The 24,382-nt window shown below is 35.9% G+C and overlaps 4 protein-coding genes across 4 annotated transcripts; 2 read left to right on the top strand and 2 right to left on the bottom strand.

Annotated features, from left to right (window-relative positions):
* Nucleotides 6,820-23,329, top strand: LOC109846115. Its single transcript, XM_020415341.1, has 5 exons — nucleotides 6,820-6,904; nucleotides 21,344-21,872; nucleotides 21,952-22,183; nucleotides 22,281-22,728; nucleotides 23,212-23,329. The coding sequence occupies exons 2-5, from the start codon at nucleotides 21,351-21,353 to the stop codon at nucleotides 23,327-23,329; spliced, it is 1,320 nt and encodes a 439-aa protein (XP_020270930.1). The 5' UTR covers nucleotides 6,820-6,904; nucleotides 21,344-21,350.
* Nucleotides 7,891-10,030, bottom strand: LOC109845438. The gene is made up of 4 exons (XM_020414690.1): nucleotides 9,566-10,030; nucleotides 9,366-9,464; nucleotides 8,782-9,189; nucleotides 7,891-7,926 (listed from the first exon to the last, which is right to left on the bottom strand). Exons 1-4 carry the CDS (start codon nucleotides 9,611-9,613, stop codon nucleotides 7,915-7,917), a joined length of 567 nt encoding a protein of 188 aa, XP_020270279.1. The 5' UTR covers nucleotides 9,614-10,030; the 3' UTR covers nucleotides 7,891-7,914.
* Nucleotides 13,519-17,168, bottom strand: LOC109846117. The gene is made up of 5 exons (XM_020415343.1): nucleotides 16,354-17,168; nucleotides 15,830-16,249; nucleotides 15,458-15,674; nucleotides 14,426-15,351; nucleotides 13,519-14,335 (listed from the first exon to the last, which is right to left on the bottom strand). The coding sequence occupies exons 1-5, from the start codon at nucleotides 17,166-17,168 to the stop codon at nucleotides 13,519-13,521; spliced, it is 3,195 nt and encodes a 1,064-aa protein (XP_020270932.1).
* Nucleotides 20,117-21,127, top strand: LOC109846116. Its single transcript, XM_020415342.1, has 2 exons — nucleotides 20,117-20,248; nucleotides 20,336-21,127. Exons 1-2 carry the CDS (start codon nucleotides 20,132-20,134, stop codon nucleotides 21,125-21,127), a joined length of 909 nt encoding a protein of 302 aa, XP_020270931.1. The 5' UTR covers nucleotides 20,117-20,131.

Here is a 24,382-nt window from a genome sequence, read left to right as displayed (position 1 = left end):
TCTCCACCTATTTAGGAACTGTCCCAGTTATTCTCCATATTCTTCTAACCCATTATCCCTACTGTCTTAATCCCATGAAAATCTTAGTTATTGAGGCTAAGTTGGGTGATTTGTTAACATCTTCCACTTAGCCAAATTAAACCAAGTGATATGCCTTCCACTATCCGTGAGATCAGATGTTTCTTCCTACCATTACTCCCACTATTCATGGAGATTAACTCTTATTTTATTATTCATAAAATTTTACTTGGACTTATCTATTCCTAAGTCCCATCAAAGTTACATGTTTGATAAAGGATTCTGTTGGTATTCCTTTTATCAAAGGATTAACAATCATATCTGTGGTAGAGATATAAGTCACTCTAACTTCTACATTTTCTACAATATCTCGAATATAGTGATACTGGATCTCAATGTGTTTTCCTTTGGAACTATTCGTGCCACTATTGTTCAAGCTAATCGCTACTTGATTATTACAATAAATATCAATGGGTCCTTCTGACAAATTGAGTTCTAGATCAATCAAAAAACATCTTATCCAGACAGCATGTGTAGTTGTCATACTGTAAGCAACATATTCAGCTTCTTGTGTATATCTAGCAACACATCATTGTTTCTTGCTACTCTAAGAAATAACTTCTCCTCCAAAGATGAACAAGTATCCTGAAGTGGACTTTCCATCATCTTTATCACCTCCGAAATCAGCATCAGAGTTACCAAGGAGATCAAGTGAATCGGCTTGATAAATAAATCTATGAGTCAATGTACCTCTGATATACTTCATAATCCTTTTAATAGTTTTCCAATATGGTGGTCTTGGATTACTTTTATATTGACTAACTAGACTTACAGCATAAGCTAAATCAGGTCTGGTGCATAACATTACATACATCAAGCTTCCAATTGCTTAGGAGTAAGGAACATCTAATGGCTTTTGCTTCTCTCCAAGTCTTCTCTCTTTACATAATCTCTTTCCCATGACCAACGGAATTGGTGCCGGGTTGGAATTCTTTATTCCAAACCTTTTAAGAATTGATCTTAAATATTTTTCTCGTTTTAAACTTAGCATTCTAGACTTTCTATCTTGATTTGAATTCCAAGAATATATGATGCATCTCTCATGTCTTTCATCTCAAACTTTTTACTGAAATCAGTTTTGATTTTATTCAACATTTCTATGTCATTTTCGGCAAGCAATATATCATACATATATTAGGGTAATATAGTAAATTTGCTTCCACTTTTCAAGATATATACACAATTATCTAATTTATTTTGAATAAAATTATGTTTGGTGACAACGTCATGAAATTTAAGATACCACTGTCTAGAAGATTGTTTTAAACCGTATAGGGATTTCATTAATTTGTAAAATTTATGTTCATGTCCTTTTACCTAAAAACCTTTAGGTTGTTGCATACATATCGCTTCCTTCAACTCTTCATTAAGGAATGTAGTTTTAACATCTATTTAGAATAACTCCAAATCAAGATATGCAACAATAGTCAAAATAATGGATGCAAATTTAATTACAGGAGAATACGTCTCCTGAAAATCTATTACTACCTTCTGGTTGTAACCCTTGGTAACTAATCGTACTTAGAATTTATCAATAGATCCATCAACCGATATTTCTTTTTAAGCTTCTATTTACATCCTATGGCTTTTCTATTTTTTGATAGATCACATAACTCACATATCTTATTTTTTCTATAGAATCAAGTTCTTCTCTCATGGATTTTAGTCATAAAACTGATTCAAACGATTTCATCGCATCAGAGAATACTAAGGGATCTTGTTCTTATATATTTGTATCTACAAAGAAACAAGATGGCTCACATGAATACAAATAGTAATCATCCATCCATGAAGGTTGTGTTCTTAGCCTTTTATTGCCTAAACTGGTTGATGAGGTACATCATTTTTCATAGGTATTTCATTATTTTTAAGGTTAGGTTCAATCATAATATATGGGTCATTAGTGGGAACAACATCGTAATAATCATCATCTATTACAGTTAGAGGTTCTATTTCCACTTGAACTTGTTTCTCTTCCTCCAGATTCTCTAGAAATCAAGCATCGCTGCTTTTAATGACCCCTTTTTCTTTATTAAAGAACTTAAAACCTTTTGAATTTTCTAAATACCCTATGAATCTATATTTTATTATTTTAAAATCCAACTTATCTCTAAGTTTGTATAGAATGATAACATGGGCTATAGTTCCCCACTTCCTGAGATGACTCAGATTAGGTTTCCTCCCATTCCATAACTCATAAGGTATAGATACAACTAAATTGATAGGAATTCTATTTAAAATATAGTTTATAGTTAAAAATGCTTCTCCTCAAAATTTTTTGGAGAGACTAGAATGAGACAACATGCATCTAACTATATTCAGTTCTATTCTTTCTTTCAGCAACACCATTCCATTGTGGTGTATACTGCATTATTGTATGTCTTTTAATTCCGTACTGAATATAATAACTATCAAATTCTTTAGGGTTATATTCCTCACCTCTATCAGTTCTCAAAATATCAGTTTTCAAAATTTTAATTTTCCTTCCAAGTTGGTTTTCAACTTTTGTCTTATATCTCTTAAAGTAGTCAAAAACTTTTAATTTTCTAGATATAAGATAGACGTATATAAACTTAGAATAATCAATGATAAAAGTAATAAAATATTCTTTATTACTATGAGTTTTGATACTTAGAGGACCAAAAATGTATGAGTGTATCGACCCTAAAAGTTCTTTGTCTCTTTGTCCACCAATAAAAGGTTTCCTAGTTATTTTACTGGTTAAACAATATTCATATAGTGGCAATTGAACATTATATAGTGCAAGCAATAAATTCATTTTGACAGTTTGTCATGCCCCGCTTCCCAAAATACCCGGGAATCGGAACGTGAACAAGCCCGCGACGTATTAGATTGAGAAGAAATATACACTATTATTTTTTTCTTTTATTTTTTTTCTTAATCCAATACGCTAAGCATCTGGAAATAAATACAATGCGAAGTCATAGGTCCCCGATCACAATAAGCAAGAATATAATAGACAAACTCAGAATAAAAATATCATATCATGAATGGGATAACATCCAAGACATAATAATACGGGTCAAACGTGCCCTTATACAAAAACTATCTGAATAAAATACTGGAGAATATAAAAATACACTGATCAAAAGGAAATGAAGGTGCTACAAAACAAACTAAGAGGAATGACTAAGCTTCGGCTTCTTCTTCTGCTACGTCTGCAAGACACTTTGCTGAGAATCCTCTGGCTCCTGGCGATCTCCCAGCTGGACCTGTTCTTCCTCTAAGTCTGACATATACCAGAAAAAACAGGTGTACGTCAGCGTGTATGGCACACGACAAGACCCCACAAAAAATAGAGCGAACGAAAACCCAAGCAGAAAACGATACGATAACAGAAATGACAAAAGAACGTGCAACTGGAAATCTGACAAAATCAACATGCGAAAACACTACTAAAACATGATAAACGTAAAGCATCCAAAATCGATCAGGTAACGAGATCATGCAGCTAGCGATCAGTCTAATCATCCAAGTAACAGGATCATACACTAGATGGAATTAATACTTAAAAATCTACAACTCAAGACGTAGTACGTCGAGCGAAATAATCCAAACAAAGAAACCCTCATGTATATACCATATGTCTCGAATTGTAAATAATTAAATATTAATCCCGATCTATGTATAAAAAGAAACACAACTAGCCTATATCTCACAAGAACTCATACTTAACCAAGAAACGAGTCATGTAACTAGTCATCCTATAACAGGTCACTGGTTCACATCTCACACAGAGTCAAAGTTCACATTATCGGATATCAAGTTAACAATCACATCTCACTAGTACCTCAGACCCGCCCCAGTGCGAAACGATTCACTGGTGCGAGCCTGGAAATAAACAATACACATCCGATCACAGCTCCTCAGACCCACCCCAGTGCGAAACGATTCACTGGTGCGAGCCTGGAAATAAACAACAAACATATCTGATAACATGAACCCAGACCTTCCCATCCCAAGTCATGGTGCGAGCCTGGAAATAAACAACAAACATATCTGATAACATGAACCCAGACCTTCCCATCCCAAGTCCAAGTCAACAACTCATATCTCACGGGTCTGATAACATGAACCCAGACCTTCCCATCCCAAGTCCAAGTCAACAACTCATATCTCACGGGTCACTATAGTCAAGCAATACTCGCGATTCTCAACAATAATAATGTATAAATGCAACGAATACTATGTAAAAATGTCATGAATCATGAACAGGAAACGTGAACAACTACTAATAACAGTGCAAGATGGAACTACAACTATCAAATAATTACGCATGAAATCTCGCAATTTCCAATCGTCATAATCATAAATTTATTAATTCCAAAAATTCTTTTAAAAAAATTCTTTCTCATTATATTAATTCAAAACTAACCCCTTTTTCAAAATCAACTTTTTTCTTATAATAATAATTTTAAAATAAATCTAAAATATTCTTTTTATTAAAAGCATCTCGTAATCAATATCGTTCATCAACAAACTCACGCAGGTAATTACATATCATAGTCTAATCTATGAAATCAATTACTAACAGATATAAATAATAGAATATCAAATCAAGAGAAGCGGGATCTTGCCTGTGAGACCGTGGGGTCTGATGACGACGGTTTCTCAGCAAGCGTCGGCTGGAGCATATCTGAAGGAGCGGATCTGGAGAGTCGACGAATCTGAAGTTGAAGGGTGACAACTGTAGGGAGTTGTGCTCGGATCTGAGGCAGGTGGCGTCACTATTGATCGACGTGATGGGCAGAGCTCGGAGTTCATCGGAGAAGATCGGAGCAACGGGACGAGGGGCGAGTGGCTGTGCTTGTCGACGCACGTCGTCGCGAGAGCGAGGGACTGCGCTGCGGCGCGAGAATGGCCGACAGGTGTGGTCGGGGTTCAGGGGGCGCTGGCGATGGAGTGGAGCTCGGCGCAGTGCTGGGCTGAGGTAGCGTGACGACGAGGGGCTGGAGGAGCTCAGGGCGGAGCTGGAGATCTGGTGCGACGAGATGGGGCGTGGGGGGTGGCTAGGAGGGCGGCGACTTGGCGAGCGGGTGGCAAGGGGCCGACAAGGCTTGGGTTGGCGGTCTGAGGTCAGGGGCCGAGGAGAGAAGATGATATTGAGGCGGCGGCGGTGTTTAGAAGAAGAACGAGAGAGAGAAGATATATAATATATATATATATTTATATTAGGGTTTAGGGTTACGGTTAAAATAATTAAAATAAATACTATTAGGTATTTAAAAATTAAACTAATTATGTAATAATTATCTATAATTAAAAACGTACATGTTGTGCTAATACAATAGTGAATACAAAATAGTCGATATATACACATATTGTACAATTAAACGAGAATAATTAATAATAAAAATATATTTACTTACATTTAAAATCAAATAATTATGGGACAATTATATACACAGTAAAACGTACTAGTTATACTAATACGACAGATAATATGTAATAGTAGAAATAATACAACAAATAATACATAATTAATAATACAACGTATTATACAAAAATATTCATAATAATAATAATAATACCATGTATTATTAAAAAATGATACATAATAGTATCGATAACACAACAGATAAATTACACTCTTGCAATCTCACTTTACACCCTCTAAGTGTTGGTATCTAGCCTGTGTCTCCCTCAAGTGTTAGGAATTACAACCTACCTCTAGGCATTACCACCTACCCCACTCCTCTTGGGACGACCCCGTCTCTCACCACACACTCCTCTCGGTGTACAAATGTATTACAAAGTGTATCTCATAATAAAAGCTCTATACAATAATTTGTTCTCTAATATGGATAAGAACACAATGAAACCTCACTCTCTAAGTCACACAAACCCACTGAGAGAAAATCCGGATCCCCAAGCTTGCTCAACTTCTTCCCCAACTTCTTCCCCAAATAAAAATCCCCAGTGATCTCAAGCTCTTTACGCGGACCCAGATCCGGATCCGTTATCGGCTAAAGATCCGAGAAGCTCTTATCGGATCAGATCTAATGGGGATCCTCTTCACGCGGATGCTCTCTTCTATCTTCGGCAATAAGGAGGCTCGGATCCTCATTCTCGGCCTCGATAATGCCGGAAAAGCCACGATCCTCTGTACTCTCCCTCTTCCAATTTCTTTCTCATTAAATTTTTTAATTTTTTTTTAATTTTGAGGGATTAATTTGTGTTTTGGTTTTGATTCACAGATAGGCTTCAGATGGGGGAAGTGGTGTCAACGATTCCAAGTAGCTCAATTTCTGCTCTTATTTCTCACTCTCTCTCTCTCTCCTCATTTGATACGAGTAGGCTTGAATAATTAATTTGTTTTTTGTTGTTGTAATTTTCAGTGATTGAGTTCAATGTGGGAACTGTGCAGTGCAACAACATTAAGTTCCAAGTTTGGGATCTTGGTATGTTGAAACCCCTTCATTTGTTCTATTAAGGCCCTGTTTGGCAACCAAAAAAATTGGCTTATCTAAGAGCTTGTGGCTTATTGAGTTGGTCAATAAGCTAGTAGAGCTGTTTGGTGACAAAAAATAAGAGGGGCTTATCTAAGAGATTGTGCCTTTTGCAAGTAGCTTTTGAAAAGCTATCTCAAGTAGCGTTTAGGATTGGGAAGAAGCTGTCAATTATAATTCTTCCGTTTTTGCCCCTTTAAATAGGCCAACCGAACCCAAAAAAAAACCCTCTTTCTTTTCCAGCGTGAAAAACCTTCTGCCATCGATTCTTCTTCTCTATTTCGCTCTTTGATCCGCCTAGGAGAAGAAGGGTTTGGATTCTTGCTCCCTGCTCAAATTCAACTAATTTACTGATTGTGAGTTTCCTTCTCGATCTATTTTTCGATTTGTTTTTGTTCATTAGGTTAGGGTTCTGTTCCTTTGATGTTTGATTGTTGTGGGGATGATGGCATGCGATTTGGATTTGGTTGGTACTTAAATTTTCTGTATTATCGTTGTTTCTAGATCTAGCCATGTCTATCATTAGCCAAATCCCAGGAAATACTAACACTACCACATTTGAGGCCTATGGGGACGGTTCGGAACCGTCACCTTAGGCATGGAAACCGTCACACTAGGTCTATGGGGACGGTTCTACATCCGTCTCGTTTGCAGCCGTGCCCGTAGGTCTAATGGGACGGTTTATGCTCCTAGTGCAACGATTTGTAAACCGTCCCCAATAGTACCATAAGGGAACGGTTGTGCTAAGGGGTCGGTTCTTAGTTTAGAGCAAGTGGAACGGTTGTATATCAAGGGGAACGGTTTTTAGGTTCTAAGCAACGGGAACGGTTTGATAGCAAGGGGAACGGTTTTTAGGTTCTAAGCAATGGGAACAATTTGATAGCAAGGGGAACGGTTTCTATGGGGACGGTTTTTATACCAAGGGGGACGGTTTCGAGCTTGACCTAAGAGGACAGTTATATTGTCTATGGGAACGGTTTTGTTTGTGATCTATGAGGATGATTTTTATACCAAAGGGGACGGTTTCAATTTTTACTGATCAAAACAAATCACCCAGATATCACACATCAGTCCCTCACATACAAAGAAACAATAGTCCAAGTTTTACACACAAACTAACCAAACTTTAGCCTTAATATAATGAACAATTCGTTACAACGAAGAACAATATTATAGCAATAGGATTGAGATAATTCTTCACAAGTTTTACATACAAACTTACCAAATTAAGCACATATCACAAATCCTCCATGATTAAAACAAAGAGCTACTACTTAATCAAAATGTCAAAATGTCTCTATTGAGACGATTAAGTTCTAAATCTTCACAACAAATAAATCCCCTAAAGAGTGACAAGCATGGATCTTCAGATGTTTTCCTGCGTACATCAAGATAAAAAGATGAGTAAGCACAAGTATTAAACCCTTCAAAGTAAATGTATAAAGTTATCAAGTCATTTACAACATAGAAATTATCAAGATCAAACTGAGGTTTAATTAATGGGATCGAGGCCCTATATTCAAGATCAAACCATGACTTATATAATGAAATTAAGAGTAAGCACAAGTAGAATAGAAGAGACACGAATGCCTTGTATATCATATCTAGATCTCCACCTAGCTCCATATAGATTTTTATTAGTATAACAATATGACAGAATAAGTGTATGTACAGTATATATGTGAGAATATTAGTACAGGTAGCTTTAAATCACAAGAGACCACAGATGCATAATAGAGAGAGAAAAAGGGAATGCTCATAGCTGTTATAACAATATACTGACTTAGATGGATTGATAAGTTGAAATTAGAAAGAAACTAATGGGGAATGCTCATAGCTGTTAAAGTTTTGGGCTTGCACTTGATGATGGGAATGGTACTGAGATACGATGGTCTGAACTCACATACATTAATGGGGAATGCTCATATACTGAGGTTTAATTAATGGGAGGCCCTATATTCAAGATCAAACCATGACTTATATAATGAAATTAAGAGTAAGCACAAGTAGAATAGTAGAGACACGGATGATAGAAGGATAAAGGTCATTAGAGTCATAACTTATTGCATGAAATGGACTGTATGTGTCTCTTTAGAGTCATAACTTATTGCATGACGATCATATTTAGGTATATAACACCTCATTTCGGGCGAACTAAGAAGCAACCAATCCAAATCAAGTTGTCATAATACACAAAAAAGAAAAAGAAAGATATAACAAAAGAAAAAACTACCTCATTTCGTGGCTGATGGCTGCTTGCAGATGAGCGAGGATGATCATGATTTCGAGCACTACCACCTTGCTCAGGTGATCTTGTGCGTGCAATAAGTCTTGCAATAGCCGCCGGATCAATTGTTTGCCCAAGTGTTTCAGTCAAAAGCTCAGCGAAACCATGAACCAAATCTGCCTTCTGCTCTTCAAACTTTTTTGTCAACTCTTGCTCAACTTTTTGTGATATAGTTTGAACAACAGATTCTGAAACTTGCTCCGAGGGATCCATGATCTTTTTATTTTTATTCTGGAGCATGGTTTTAGTGACACCCCTCCCCCTAAGACGTACACGTCCAGGATGTTCATCTTTCTTGACTAAATCCCATGCATCATCATCTTCATCTTGAGATTTGAGTTCTTCTAAAGCACCCTGCATTAGAAAAATTTATATTTAGTTGCTATGCATGTTATATGAAAATTAGGACTTAAAAAGCAATATATGAATATTAATATTTAGGAAATATGGCACATTCTTACTATCAAATTGATTGTTTTTAAAAAGCAATATATGAATATTAATATTTAGGAAATATGGCACATTCTTACTATCAAATTGATTGTTTTCTCTCCTTGTGGATTTATCTTCTTTTTACGGGTCTCAATAAACATTTCAGCTTCACTTGGAGGTCTTCCCAACTCATTTTCCTATAATAAAGACATGATAGTTAAAATATTGATAAATACATTAAAAACGAACAAAAAGAAAGGATACTGTTAATAAGGAACATTAAAAAAAATTGAAATACCATTTTTTGGCGAACCCTCGCAAAACTTATTGTCCCCGTAGTGTGCATATATTCTAGACCTTCACGATTTGCTTTGTTGGTCTCACTTGTTTTCTACACATATAGAAGGAACGTGGATTTAAAAAACAACCAAACCATTAGCAGCACTGCTGTTCCGTGTCTATTTCACTGCTTCAATAGATTTTATCAGCTTATATTTTCAAAGTATAGAAGAAAGAATCAACATATACAAAATACATTTATACTGTTATCACTTATCACCCAGTGTAGTATAGTATATTGCTGCTCAAGCTAGCTGTGAGAAATAAATTTATACTAACATTGTGTCTGGTTCACCATATGTATGAATCCAGATTGCAGGAAAAATTAACAAAATAATTAAAGAGTTAGGACTTAGGGATGTTGGACAACTCGAGCAAGATCTTGTCTTTGGAGATGCAGGGACGAAAGAAATAATCGAGTTCCTGAGGAGTTTCTTGTGAGGAGTATATTGTGTCTTGTGTCGCTTCACTGTATTGAAGGATGGCTAATTACTTAGATTGCTTGTTGTTATGTTTAAAAGATGGATTTCTATTTAATTAAAGCTATAAAAATGTTAGGACCGGTTGATTTGAAAAGACGAGAGAGAATTTAGATCCTTATTGAGCATTTGTTATTTTGCAACTTCCTGTGGCGTTTATAAAATTTATAACCGCAGGAACAAAAAAGACCTGTTTCTCTCAAGTGACTAAAGCAAAACCTGGATTTTGCAAAATTTGTCGCATGCATCGGGTTATAACGCATCACTGAGATTATGTCGCAACATTTGAATATTGACAATTGATTTTAGATTGTAATATTCGGGTAATGAATGAAACAGTAGATATCAGCCTCTCTTGTATGTAAGTCCTATAACTGCAGTAACATGAGAGACACCGGAAGAGACATGGGTAACTCTTGTATGTAAGTCCTATAACCACAGTCCTGTATTAGATAATTAATACAATAAATATGTAACTTATTCCTCTTTTTATTAGTGTCAACTTGAGTTTCGTATGTGCATGAAGTTTGTAACAGGAATTGCCATCGCCTAATAGCTTTCAGTGCAAAAGAAAGAAAAAAACAAATTTCAAGAATCAAGCACATATCTTATAATCCTGATTGCTATAATAATGGGGAATGCTCACATACTTCTTTTAAACCCACTCTGATTATTACTAATTAATACTGCAGAACACTGGAAGTTCATGGGGGTTTAGTGTAACTTAACATTCATAAACCTATACTATATTATACAAAGTTTTGCCAATTCCTTTCCTACTTTAGAAATGGCAGCTTCTGGTATTACTTGAATGTCCATAGTTAACAAAGCAGGTAGGTAAACATTTCTGACTTCTTCCATGCTTCGACAACTCTTAACACAATCTGAAACATATTTTTATTAGCAAATGATATGTTATTGTGTTCCTATATGTATCTGAGGAACTCAAATATATTCTTTAATTAGAAATCACACTGAATTATACATTATGAGCAAAATATATATATGATTTCTGAACTGGTGAATTACTGGTGCATCATGCACGAGTATCTTATTAGATGAGGAACACTAACAATAGACTATTTATCCTAGTTATTAACTCAGCTTGCTAATATTTTAAGCTTATAGGGATAAAGCCTGTTAGAATAGTATTTCCACGTTTATACATTTTCCCAACTCTAGGTAGTCAATCATTTGTAGTTACCTCTGAGGAATAACAAGAAAAAGGTTTACAGAAAATTTTAAATAAAAATACATAGCACTAATTAAGAAGTGAATTTAGAAGTGAACCTAATCAAATATTATTATTATAACTTAACTACTCATAATACCACCAAGCTTCCTGTAAACATGCGTGAAACAGATAATATAGAGAAGAGTGCTTGTTGTGAAGCATAATTGACAGTTTCTAAGGTCCATTTTTTCCCTTCCTCTGGAATGTCATATTTTTCCTACATTAACATCAATTGACAATAAAAATTTTTGATCATAAAAACTTGATATAAATAAGAGGGAAAGAACAACAGGAAATTAGCGATTAATTATAAAAATCATACCTTAACATAATCCCATATTTTTTCTTTATCTTTTTCTTCAACTTTGTGCCAATTTTCCTTATCCAGAGGTGCAAAACTTGAGTTTCTTCCAAGTGTGCCTAAGAAACTGCTAAGTTCACTGCATGCCTTATCTGACGGTCCGATAGGTTGTCCAAACCCATTTAAAAAAATAACTTGTCGCTCATGTACACTTCGTGCATGAATTTTTTCACATTTAGTTTGTCCTCGATATTTTTTGGGTTTGTCTACCACTTTATTGGCTACCTGTCTTGCTGGTTGTTCCCTTAAATCCTCACCTCCTTTAGACTCGTTTATAGAATCCTCCCAAATATTTTCCTCTTCATCTTGCTCATCATGTTCACTAACATCTCCTTCAGCATCTTCTATGAAATTCTCTCTAATATCTTCCTCTTCATCTTCTATGTTGGCCGAGTGTTCTCCTCTTGCTATCACCTTTATTTGTGCATGATCGTGAAGTTGGTGTCGTGCCTTACTAAATTGTCCCTTTTGCTCTATGATTTTTTTCCGAATATCTCGCTCCGCATTTTCTATTTCATCCAACATTTTCTCCTCTCTTGATTGTCTCATACGGATCATTTTCTTCTTTGTCTGCACCTCTAACTCTTTTCTTTGTATTGCAATATTTCTAGCAGGTGGTTCACATATATTGGGCGCATGCTTTCTCATACTATCCATATTATTTACCCGATTATGTTCTTTTGGGTGCACTTGTGGACATGTCGTTGCCATATTTGTAATCTGTTTCGGAGGATAAAATATCCTTTTTGGCTTCTTTTTGTCACCACGCTCACATTTTTTGCTCGTAACCTACAAACAAGGAAAAGAAAAAAAATTAATACATTTAGAGAAAGAAACTTAGAATATACAATAAAAACTCAACCCAACTTACCTCAAATGATCTCTTCTGTTTTGAAGAGGTTGACACATAATTTTTTTCTGCTTCCATGTTTTTTTTGTTTGTTCCCTGGTAACTCCAAGGACAAAAGATACGTTAGAGGACAAAAGATACGTTAGAGGACAAAAGAAACACATGCTTATGCAAAAGCGGATATGAGGAAAAAGATTAGACTGAAAATGTATAGGCTACGTTGTAGAAGAACTTTGTAAATAAACAAAAAATTTCCAGATTAAAGCTCATCGACATTGTAATTGTGCGTTTGTCTTTGCGAAATAAAAATATATTTCATGATATATGATTTATGGTTTTCTGTGGACACAAGGACTCTTTGATCTTCCTGTCCAGGTATTTTATTAGTTTGATTAATAGTCTACCTGATTCTCTGACAGATTTGATTCTCAACAGAGGTAATTTCGATTAGTTAAGAAAACTCACCAGCAAGACTGTCATTGACCTGCTTGTTTTTCTACCAAGTGTAGTTGAGACCAGAAATTATTTTTTGTCTAGAGGGGGTGAAGACTCTAGAAAGTTAAAATTTGACTCTGAGACGCGTGCATATCTGTATGAACCTACCTTTAATAACATGAGCAATGCATGGTAGAAGCACCCATTAACATTCTTAGCAGATTAACATGCGAAGTTCAGAGAATGACTTCAGATATAAATTTTAAGACACATTATATGTACATGCATATACATGGTAAAAGCACCCATTATTGCTGATTAACGATGAATCCAAAAAACATTGAAGGTGCATGGATTTTGAAGAGGTTAATCCTTCAAATATGATTGTTAGTTACAAAATCATAACCTGTAATCTTGCAAAAGTTCTGCGTTCTTTAAACTACTAATTCATACTCAAATCAAAAAGAAAATGACAAAGTCTACTCAACCCATAAACTCAAAACATAAAGTTCAAAGCTCATTTCTTTCAAAACATACAGAAAGTCCCGTGTCTTTACTCCATCCAATCCCACTCTGTTTCATCAAAGTCACTGTCTTCATCACCTTCCATTATATTGTCATCATCAATATATATATTTGGAGGAATGTCAGCAGTGGACCTCGGCACATCATCTCTACACCAACCCACATCATCTATGTCATCATTACTAGTTGGGATTAAATCACTGACAATGTCACTACTTTCAACCCAATAGTCACCTCCATGTGTAGCACCAATATCATAAACATGACTAGGAAGCTTCTTTAAAACATAATGCCAATTCTTGTTTGCCTCTTCAACAGGATCCTTCACATAGAAAACTTGATGAACTTGGCATGCCATGACAAAAGGGTCATTTATATGGCCTTTGTTATTGAAATTGACGCGGATAAGCCCATATTCATCTTCTTCTGAATGAAACCAGTCACATTTGAAAAGCACAACACTAAATTTGCCCCAATAGTCTATTTCAATGATATCTTGTATGACGCCATAAAAAGTAACATTTCCAGTTTTAGGATTATGGTCCTTTGAACTTGCATAACTGTCTACTTGACTGGTTACAGACACACCACTATTCTGAGTTTTGCATGTTTCATCACGCGCCTTGATGTGGAAAGTACAACCATTCACATAATAGCCTCTGTATTTTTTTGCTACAAAATTAGGACCCATTGATAACCATTTTAGATAATCAGGCGCTGATTCCAACTCAGATACTCTAGTTTTAAACCAGTCAGTGAAGTCCTTGCTGTGCTTTTGAGCTCCCGTCCATTTATTTGTTCTGCCTCTTTTTCTTGACTGATTCTCAATCAAAAGTTTATGTTCACTGCATAACAATACAAAATACATAGGTCTATAAAGTGAAATATGGACAACAACATTAAATAAGAAGTAATAATTAAGTAATGAATCATACCGTATGTAATTATCCACTTCATTGTTATCACAATTGTACAAGGCATATCGATGTGCATTAACCCAGTCAACATTATCTAATGTAAATGCTTTGCCCTTTCTTTTCCTCTTTCCTCCCAATGGATGACCTATCTTAGGAAAAATTGGCGATGTCTCTTCTGCAACATCAACTCTCTCATACATACTTGTGTATCTATTAAATCTTGTCTTGACACCATCATGCATATATAATGAGCAAAAAGTTAGGGACTCTTCAGCTAAATATCCTTCTGCTATGGAACCTTCAGGAGCACTTCTATTACGCACATATGACTTTAATCTACAAAGATATCTCTCTGTTGGGTACATCCAGAAGTAGTTGACTGGCCCACAATCCAAAATTTGTTGAACTAAATGAACAGGAAGATGAACCATGATGTCAAAGAAACTTGGTGGAAATATTTTCTCAAGTTGACAAAGTATCTCTACGATCTCAGACTGCAAGGATTTAAGTTCAACTGGCTTGAGAACTTTGCTGCATAAACCCTTGAAGAAAGCACCTAATCTGATGAGAGGAATAGCAACACTCCTAGGCAAACTTCTTCTTAATGCAACTTGAAGTAAATATTGCATGAGAAAATGAGCATCATGAGTCTTATACCCAGATATTTTCTTCTCTCTCACATTTACACATCTTGAGATATTTGATGCACAACCATGAGGCACTTTTGCATCCGCCAACACTTTGCAAAACATTTCTTTTTCCTGTATTGTCATAGAAAAGCAAGCTTTCGCAAATGTAACACGCCGACCATCAGCCGACTGCACAGGATGAAGATCTCGTCTTATGCCCATTTGTTGTAAGTCAAAGCGAGCTTTAACATGATCCTTCGTCTTTCCTGGAATGTCTAACAATGTGCCAACAATATTGTCACAAACATTCTTCTCCTAACAATGTGCCAACAATATTATCACAAACATTCTTCTCAATATGCATTAAATCTAGCATGTGACGACATCTATTATGCTCCCAATAAGGTAAATCAAAAAATACCGACCTTTTCTTCCACGGACAATTTCTATTTGCTCTTTTCTTTTGCTTTTTTCCAAATTCATTGACAAAATCAGATAATTCATCTATAATTTCAGTCCCAGACAGTGATATCGGTTCTCTTCCAAGCTCAATGTCACCATTAAACGATCTTTTATTAAATCGCCATGGGTGGTCATCTTTTAAAAATCTACGATGACCCATATAACACATCTTCTTGCTATATTTTAAATACTCAGAGCATGTATTATAATTGCAATAAGGACAAGCCAACCTGCCTTTAGTACTCCATCCGGACAACATTGTGTATCCTGGAAAGTCACTAACTGTCCAAAGCCAGAGCATGTATTATAATTGCAATAAGGACAAGCCAACCTGCCTTTAGTACTCCATCCGGACAACATTGTGTATCCTGGAAAGTCACTAACTGTCCAAAGCAAAGCTACACACAATTTAAATGATTGTTTGATAGAAGCATCATATGTATGCAATCCAACTTCCCACAACTCTTTCAATTCATCAATCAGTGGCTGCAAGTATATGTCAATGTTGTTGCCAGGGGATTGAGGACCAGGAATAAGTAGAGATAGCATGAAATATTCCGCCTTCAAGCACATCCATGGCGGTAAATTATAGTTGATTAAGATAACTGGCCATGTACTATGCGCAATACTCATTGTTCGAAAGGGGTTAAATCCATCACTAGCAAGCCCTAATCTCACATTACGAGGGTCTAATGCGAACTCTGGATGCTTTTCATCAAAGTCTTTCCAAGCTTTGCCATCAGCCGGATGCCTTAGAATATCATCCTCGATCGCTCCTTAGAATGCCAACTCATAGATTTAGCAGTTTGAGAACACATAAATAGTCTTTGAACTCTAGGTTTTAAAGGAAAGTACCTCAAAACCTTTACTGGAACATTATGCACCTTTTTAGATGGTTGATTGGAATCATTTGCTACATCATCCTTCGTTGGCTTCCACCGAGAAGCACCACAACTACTACACTTATTCAGTTTCCCATTTACATTTCCATAGAATAGCATACAATCGTTAGAGCACGCATGTATTTTTTCATAATCGAGACCCAAGTCCTTGACAATCCTTTTGGCTTCATAAAAAGACTTTGGCAACTTTATGTCTGGAATTGCTTCCCTCCACAAGGTCAGAGAATCATCAAATGCCTCATTGCTTAGTCCATGTATGCACTTATGCAGATATAATCGAATTATGAAAGAGAGTTTGGAAAAAGCTTTGCATCCTGGGAATAACTCTTGTTGGCCTTCTTCCACTAACTTGTAAAATTTCTTAGCATCCTCGGTCAATTCCTCTGTGCCTTCCTTTATGCCTTCTTCATCGTTATCTGAAAACTCTTCTATTGTGCCTCTAAAAATATCATGTAGTAATCCGTCTACATCATCATGAGTACGTGCATCATCATCATCACTCTCGCTATGGACGTTCAATCTTGATGGCAAATCCTCACCATGGAAAACCCATTTGTAATAATTATTTATAAATCCCTTGACAATCAAGTGATTGTAGACAGTATTTCGCTGATGCCAACAACGATTAAAACAACCACGACAAGGACAACATATTTCATTCCCTTTAGCTGCTTTTGCAAATGCTTTATCAAGAAAGTCATTCACTTTTTCAATGTACTCGGCACTTACGCGAGAAGTATTATACATCCAACCTCTATCTCTATCCATAATTTGTATCTGCTAGAGAAAAGTAAATATATTAAGACATCAATAATATATATCTACTTACTTATAATGTATAAAAATTCATCAACTAAAGAGTTTGCATGCTATTTTATAAGACTAGTCTCTCTCAAGCATAACTATTTGTTTAAGAGTAGCATACATAAACTAAAATATGTTTATATCTAAAATAAATAAATATTTATTAGTTTCATATTTTGTTTAGAGAACTGAAACTTATCACTATAGAGTTTGCAAGTTATTTTATAGGACTAGTCTCTCTAAAGCATAATTATTTGTTTAATTGTAGTATACATAAACTAAAACATGTTTATATCTAAAAATGAATATTTATTAGTTTCATATTTTGTTTAGAGAACTGAAACTTATCATTATAGAGTTAAGTGTACTGCAACATGACATAGACATAGACAAAATTTGGATGGACCAAACCAAGGGCATTGGAGAAAAGCAAAACCTTTAATGTGAAACTAAGCAAACCAACTACCCAAAGCATCTGAAAACTATCAAAGTTAAGCTTAACAAGACATGTGACTATTTCTAAAATAAGATAGTGACGAAGTCATTCTCAAGAGCATTTGCTATTTTTGAGAAGCCAAGTCACAGGTGCTGTTTTGACTTAGCCGCTGAGTGAAGGCCATATTCTAAGCTACATAACTAAAATAGAATACCAACAATGATATATAAGTCACTTCAGCAAGGACTAAAACATGAAGGAAGAGGAGAGGGGGAGACCAAGAGAATGGAGATATTCATGGAGGTCTTGCTCTCTCTATGTTCGATAGGGTTTTGTAGTGTGGTGTTGTACTTTTATAATGTCATGTGGTTGCAACCGCAAGGAATTTGTAATAAGCTAAGGCGGCAAGGAATAGAAGGGCCACCACGATCATTTCCTCATGGTAATTTAACAGAGATGGAGAGACTAGTAATGCAGGAAAAGGCAAGAGAAACAATAACACATGACTATGGTCTGACAGTGTTCGCATACTTTGAGAAGTGGAGGAAAAGATACGGTACTCATCTCCATTCCTTACTTTCTTTTATTGCATTATAATTTTTTCCCCATTACCTTACAATGTCTCAGAGGTTCAGATTAATCTTAGTTTGTCATGTGTTATTGTTTCTCTTGCCTTTTCCTGCATTACTAGTCTCTCCATCTCTGTTAAATTACCATGAGGAAATGATGGAATCAGTTGTGATGAACAGGCATGTATCTTTTCGTGGTTCTATTGGGGATTAAAGACCCTTTGCACTTTACTTCTGACCTATTGAGCCCTTACCTCTTTGTTCTTACTTCTATTCTTTTGTGTTTTTTCAGGATGCTATTTTTCGGGTTGTGGCTGGTATTCTTCATTTAGGCAATATTGAATTTTCTGGTAGAATTTTCAACCACTTTCAATGATCAACCAAAACAACAAAGCCCTAATTTGTAAAATCAAATAAAATTTTCATTAAATAGAGAAAAAGGAAAAAAATTGAAACCCATGACTGAAAAGGAGAAAGATATACCCCAAATCACAACATGATAGAGAGGGGATAGCGACGAGAGGCACGGCTAACGGGGGAGGCGTGGCGAACTGACGAAGTGAAGGTGGCCGGCGGTGAACGGAGGCGTCGACGAGAGGAAAAAAGAGAGCGGCGGATGGGGGAGTCGACGAGAGGAGATAAGTGACGGACGGCGCACGGGGGAGTCGACGAGAGGAGAGGATTCGACGAGAGGAGAGGAAGATGAGAAACCCTAACTATCGGGTGAAGAAAATTTTTAGTTATCGGGTCAGGCGGTTCTGAGAGAAAATAAATTTTGTTAAAAAAGTTTGGGCGCGAGTCCTTTACAAAACCGTCCCTTTAGCCTACTAAATTTTTTTTTAAAAAGCCTAATTCAAGGCCAACACTTTATTTTGGACTGTTGCCTTAGATTTTTTCGTGACGATTGTAACCGTCACACAACCGTTCCCTTAGGAGGCAAAGGGGACGGTTTTGAACCGTCCCCAAATAACCGTCCCCATATATCTATTTTGTTGGTAGTCGGATATTAATAGAGGAACCTTCCTAATGCAGATAAATACTATGCATGCCGCCTTAACCGAAAAATTATAACAATTGATGCTACATAATTATAAACTTAACTTATTCTTTGTAGTATATAAATCATCTATCTTCATAAATTCTTGTGTTAATTGGAGCAAGTGTGTATTTCAGGCACTGAACACGTCTGCTCCATGTAATTTCTGTTCTATAGAAAAATAGAAATTGTTCATACGATATTGTCCATCGTTTCCATAGCTTGTGCAAGTACAGTGCGTTTCTGAAAGCAGTTCACACCAGCAGACTCTATAAGGAAGAAGGCTTCCGTAGTATTATTGCAGGCAAGAAAACATTACCAACAAAAATGTAAGGTGAACATTTATTAATACGTGCCATGGTCCTAATCCATGTAGCATAGTAATATCATATCCACCAGTTTCCTGCACTAGGCGAGTCCTGTTTTTGTGAAATAAAGCATTATATTCAAGCCATTCGAGAACATTTTCATGCGCTAATGGGAGACAATCTTGTTGTGTAAACTGACATTACAGTAAACGTAATTATTATTTGTATCCTATGCTAAATATGCCAGCTTTGATTGTCTTATGTCATTGTTCGCTACTACAGAATTCATCTCCACTCATGTATTTTTATTCATGTGTGTTTTTCTAATATTATAGATGGAATCAAGTAATGATAATGTGGACAATCAGAAAAACAAAGGTACTGATGATGCGGAGGAAAGACATTTAACTGGACAAATGATTTCATGATTGTATTATTGGAGCTATGTTTGGCATTCGTTCTAAGAATGGCGAATCAACTATTCAAATGGAGAGACATCTGAAAATAGTACTTTGAGCACTAGAACCTACTCGGAAAGTGTAACAAATTATTAAAAGTTAAAAAACAAGTATGATCAAATGAAGAGAGATTGGAGAATTTGGAAAGGTTTGAAGCAATCTGAAACTGGCCTAGGTTGGGATTACATAACTGGAAAGCTTGATTGTTCCAATGAGTGGTGGGAGATAAAAATCAAGGTTAGTTGTTTTCTCACATAGTCATAATTGGTAAATTAAAGAAAAGTTAATATTTTGTTTGATTTAATATTTTATGATATTGTGTAGGAAAAACCTGAAGCTAAAAAATTTCGTAACAAAGGGGTACCATGCGCCATTGAAGAGCTATGGGATCAGCTATACTCGGATGTAGTAGCTAACGGGTTAGAATGCGTTACTCCCGGCATGAATCCTTCAAGTGTGGTTGTGAATGATGTACAATCTGGAAATGTTGAGAGGGTTCAAGCAGGTGTTGAAGAAGAGGAAACCAATAGTGAAGAGAGAGTACTTGGTGAGTATGAGGATTCTCAAGATCATGTTTACTCAGAATATAGTCAATACTCATCTCGCTTGGAAAACCTAGAAAGAAGTGAGGGTACTTTTTGGCATGAGTTTTCAAATGAAGTGCTTAATGCTGATAATCAACAACCTAACCAAAGCCAAGGTGTTACCCAAGTACCAACTAGTGATAGGAGGACTTCTAAAGAACCACAAAAAACTGCCACAAAAACAGTGAATTCTGTGCCAATGAAGCGTAAAAGGAGACAATCTACGGGATCAGCAATGATGAATCATCATCTTGAAAACATGGTTGCATTTTGTGGTCATGCAGCCCAAGCACTTGAGTCAGATTGTAGTGCTCCTGATAGCGTGACAAATACTCAAACACCAGTGAATTGTGCTGTAATGGTGATGAATGTTCTTAAAAATATGGATGGGTTGGAAAATGGTAGTGCTTTGTGGTGTTATGCTGTTTATTTACTTGAGGATGCTATGAGAAGGGATTTTTTCTTTGCTATGGAGGATGATGCTTCTAGGTTGGCTTGGTTAAAGTTTATGTATGATATGAAGGACAAGTAAACATTTGAACTATTATTTATTTGTTTAATTAGGTGTGGTAATTTTAGATATTTCAGCCATTGTTTGTGTTTTATTAAGTGTTGAAGTTGTGTTTAATTTGGTTGCATGAATTCTTAATCTTATGGTTGTATGAACTGTTAAACTTTGTGGTTGTGTTTAATTTGCATTTTACCTTGTTTAGACTTATCTTCATTTTTTAAACTAATCATTGTTTAGGTGTATTATGGATATGAAGAAAAGGAGGAAGAAAAAGCAGAGAATATTTTGGCTTATAACTGCATGTACAACAAGTGCTATAGCTACATATTACTACAAATACATTTACAAAGAACCATGCATGACTTCACATCAAAGAGGGGAAGATTGGATGAGAGAAATTCTAAATGGACATCCTATTCGATGTGTGAATGCCTTTAGAATGGAATCAAGAGTATTTTTGCTACTATGTGAAGAGTTACAATCCAAATATGGATTAACACCTAGTAGGAACATGACAGTGGTTGAAAAAGTGGGTATATTTGTTTATACTATTGCGTTGGGTCTCTCTAATAGAGATGTTGGTGAGCGATTTCAACGTTCTGGTGAGACTATTAGTAGAACCATTACCCAAGTTTTAGAAGCGATTTGTGGTAGAAATAAAGGTTATATGGGTCTTGCACGGGATGTTATACAACCAAAGGATCGAAACTTTCAATTCATACCACCTCAAATCGCCAATGATACAAGATACATGCCTTATTTTAAGGTAAAAATTATTGTAATTGATACTTAATTTATAAATTTTGATACGTACCATTATTATAATGATGAAGTTTAAATTATAGGATTGTATTGGATGCATTGATGGTACTCATGTGGCAGCATGTATTCCCGAGGCTGATCAATTGCGTTATAGAGGGAGAAAAGACATCCCCACTTTCAATGTCATGGCTGTGTGTGACTTTGATATGTGTTTTACATTTTTGTCTGTTGGGTGGGAAGGATCAGCACATGATACACGTGTTTTTCTTCATGTGATTAACACGCCAACAATGAATTTTCCTCATCCTCTACAAGGTTTGTTTTTATTTTTTGTTTAAATTTATGTACTCCAATATATTATAGTCATAATATTTCCTTCATTTAATCTCACTTTTCTTAAATTTTAATATAGGTCGATATTATTTGGTTGATAAAGGATATCCGGATAGACTGGGATATTTAGTACCGTATCCCAAAATAAGGTACCATCAATCGCAGTTTCAAAGAGAGGCGCCAACCAATGCTAAAGAAACTTTTAATCGTGCGCATTCATCTCTTCGTAGTTGTATTGAGAGGTCATTTGGAGTCTTGAAGAAAAGATGGAAGATTCTTCACCAAATGCCACAGTATAGTGTGAAGACCCAAATTGATATTGTTATGACCGCATTTGCATTGCATAATTATATTCGCATTAACTCAGTCGATGATCCGTTGTTTAAAGTGTTAGAACAGCAACCAAATTATGTACCCGAAGATGAAACTCAAGATGAACTCGAGGATCCTGATGAGAATAGTAATTCTTCAAGAGGGACAACTTCTGAAATGAGGGAAGTTCGTGATAACATTGCTCTCTTATTATGGTAGTCAATGTGATAATTGCCTACAGTATTAGATGTCGTATTTACTGTTTTCTTTCAATTGACCTCTCAATGTTTGTGTATTTTTCATAATGTTTTCCCTTATTATGTGATGATGGTTATTGTTTTTATCACGTGCATTGCATGTGCAATCTAACTAGTAAATAAATAAATAAATGAGTGTTGAGTAATTCTAATTTTATATCAATAATATTGCATGTCCTTTTTAGTCATTTACAAATTTAAGCTAGTTATACAGCTACTTTTGCCAAACAGCTCTACTTTAATCAGCTAGCTACACAGCTATAAGCTTTTAGCTATAATTTCACAGCTTTCAGCTAGCTTAACAGCTTTCAGCTATAATCTCGTAACTTTCAGTTAGTTTTGCCAAACAGAGCCTAATTTGTTTCTTATCTTTAGGACAGAGAGAATTAGCATGCTGTCTTAATCCATGGGAGGATTTATTTGTGTTTATTTTGGTGGCAGGTCCCTGATAGCAGCATACATACTGGTATCAAATGGGTACAAGAATGTATTCCATCTTGAAGGAGGACTCTACTCCTGGTTCAAAGAAGGGCTCCCTGCTGTCGGTGAAGATGAATGAAACTTCAAGAACTCGGTCGACTTCTTATAATGCTGAGTCTTTTATTTTGTTCCTGAGCTCGTTAAGGTTCTCGGTTGAGTAATTATGTACATTGTACAGCTGTACGCGTGAGAGATCTGATTCCTTCTTTCTGAATTGGCCTCCTACATCATCAAAACCAAATGTGGTAATCGTTTCTTGCAAATAATTTCCGTATGCCTTTAGTGGATGTATACATGAACGAAGATGTTTGCCAGACTATCCGATGCATGAATAGGTCGACAAAATTTTGACGACAACCGTAGTTGCAATATATCTGCAAAGGCGAAAATCGAATAATAATGTCTAAGGGTATCTTGGCAACTTTTAGTTGGCGTAACCAAAATTCAAACTTGGGCAAGAATTAGCCGCCTTTGAGTGCGTGTCATGCCCCCCCCCCCTAAACGCTTTGCCACCACTATGAACGGACTTTAGCCGCCTTTGAGTGCGTGTCATGCCCCCCCCCCCTAAACGCTTTGCCACCACTATGAACGGACTTAGCGCAACAACAAACAAAAACCAATCAGGCCATTAATCTTAGTCTGTCAATTAATCTTAGTCTGTCAAAAACCAAATGTGGTAATCGTGTTAAGACAATTTTTGTTTGCTGATATATCCATTGCTTAGACCTGTAAGCTTTTGGTTAGGTTGTGTATTTAACGTCATTGCTCACACTTCATACTAATTCTAAACGAGATGCTTCTATTGAGTACTTTTTTTTTGTTTTGCTGGCATGCATCTGTTTTATTAAAATGTCAGTTAATCATGATGATTCACATGTCCTACAATAATCGGATTGTTCATCTTCCTTTGACATGAGTGGCATCACAAATTTTAAGGCATGTGGTTCATGGCACCTAAAAGTTGCCGTTGTGAGAAGTCTTGGCAAAAATGCACAGATTTATTTATCTTTGATTTTGAATGATAATATATCTTTGTTTTTGAATGATAATATCGATGGTAAAGGCATGCATGATGGTAGGGCTAAAGGGAATCGTTCCAAGAAGGTGAAAAGCGAAGATACATGCGATCATT

The sequence above is a fragment of the Asparagus officinalis genome, chromosome 6 (genome assembly GCF_001876935.1).
Source record: "Asparagus officinalis chromosome 6, Aspof.V1, whole genome shotgun sequence".
In the NCBI taxonomy this organism is placed as follows: Eukaryota; Viridiplantae; Streptophyta; class Magnoliopsida; order Asparagales; family Asparagaceae; genus Asparagus; species Asparagus officinalis.
This window is presented reverse-complemented; position numbering and strand designations above follow the sequence as displayed.

Coding starts and splice junctions, on each gene's coding strand:
- LOC109845438 (XM_020414690.1), bottom strand. CDS start 9,613: ATGCACACTACGGGGACAATAAGTTTTGCGAGGGTTCGCCAAAAAATG. Junction 9,465..9,565: donor CGAGGGTTCGCCAAAAAATG/GTATTTCAATTT, acceptor TCTTTATTATAG/GAAAATGAGTTGGGAAGACC. Junction 9,190..9,365: donor AGAAAACAATCAATTTGATA/GTAAGAATGTGC, acceptor TTTCTAATGCAG/GGTGCTTTAGAAGAACTCAA.
- LOC109846117 (XM_020415343.1), bottom strand. CDS start 17,168: ATGGATAGAGATAGAGGTTGGATGTATAATACTTCTCGCGTAAGTGCC. Junction 15,352..15,457: donor GTCCGTGGAAGAAAAGGTCG/GTATTTTTTGAT, acceptor GCACATTGTTAG/GAGAAGAATGTTTGTGACAA. Junction 14,336..14,425: donor GAAGTGGATAATTACATACG/GTATGATTCATT, acceptor ATTGTTATGCAG/TGAACATAAACTTTTGATTG.
- LOC109846116 (XM_020415342.1), top strand. CDS start 20,132: ATGAAGAGAGATTGGAGAATTTGGAAAGGTTTGAAGCAATCTGAAACT. Junction 20,249..20,335: donor GGTGGGAGATAAAAATCAAG/GTTAGTTGTTTT, acceptor GATATTGTGTAG/GAAAAACCTGAAGCTAAAAA.
- LOC109846115 (XM_020415341.1), top strand. CDS start 21,351: ATGGATATGAAGAAAAGGAGGAAGAAAAAGCAGAGAATATTTTGGCTT. Junction 21,873..21,951: donor GATACATGCCTTATTTTAAG/GTAAAAATTATT, acceptor TTTAAATTATAG/GATTGTATTGGATGCATTGA. Junction 22,729..23,211: donor AACATTGCTCTCTTATTATG/GTAGTCAATGTG, acceptor TTTTGGTGGCAG/GTCCCTGATAGCAGCATACA.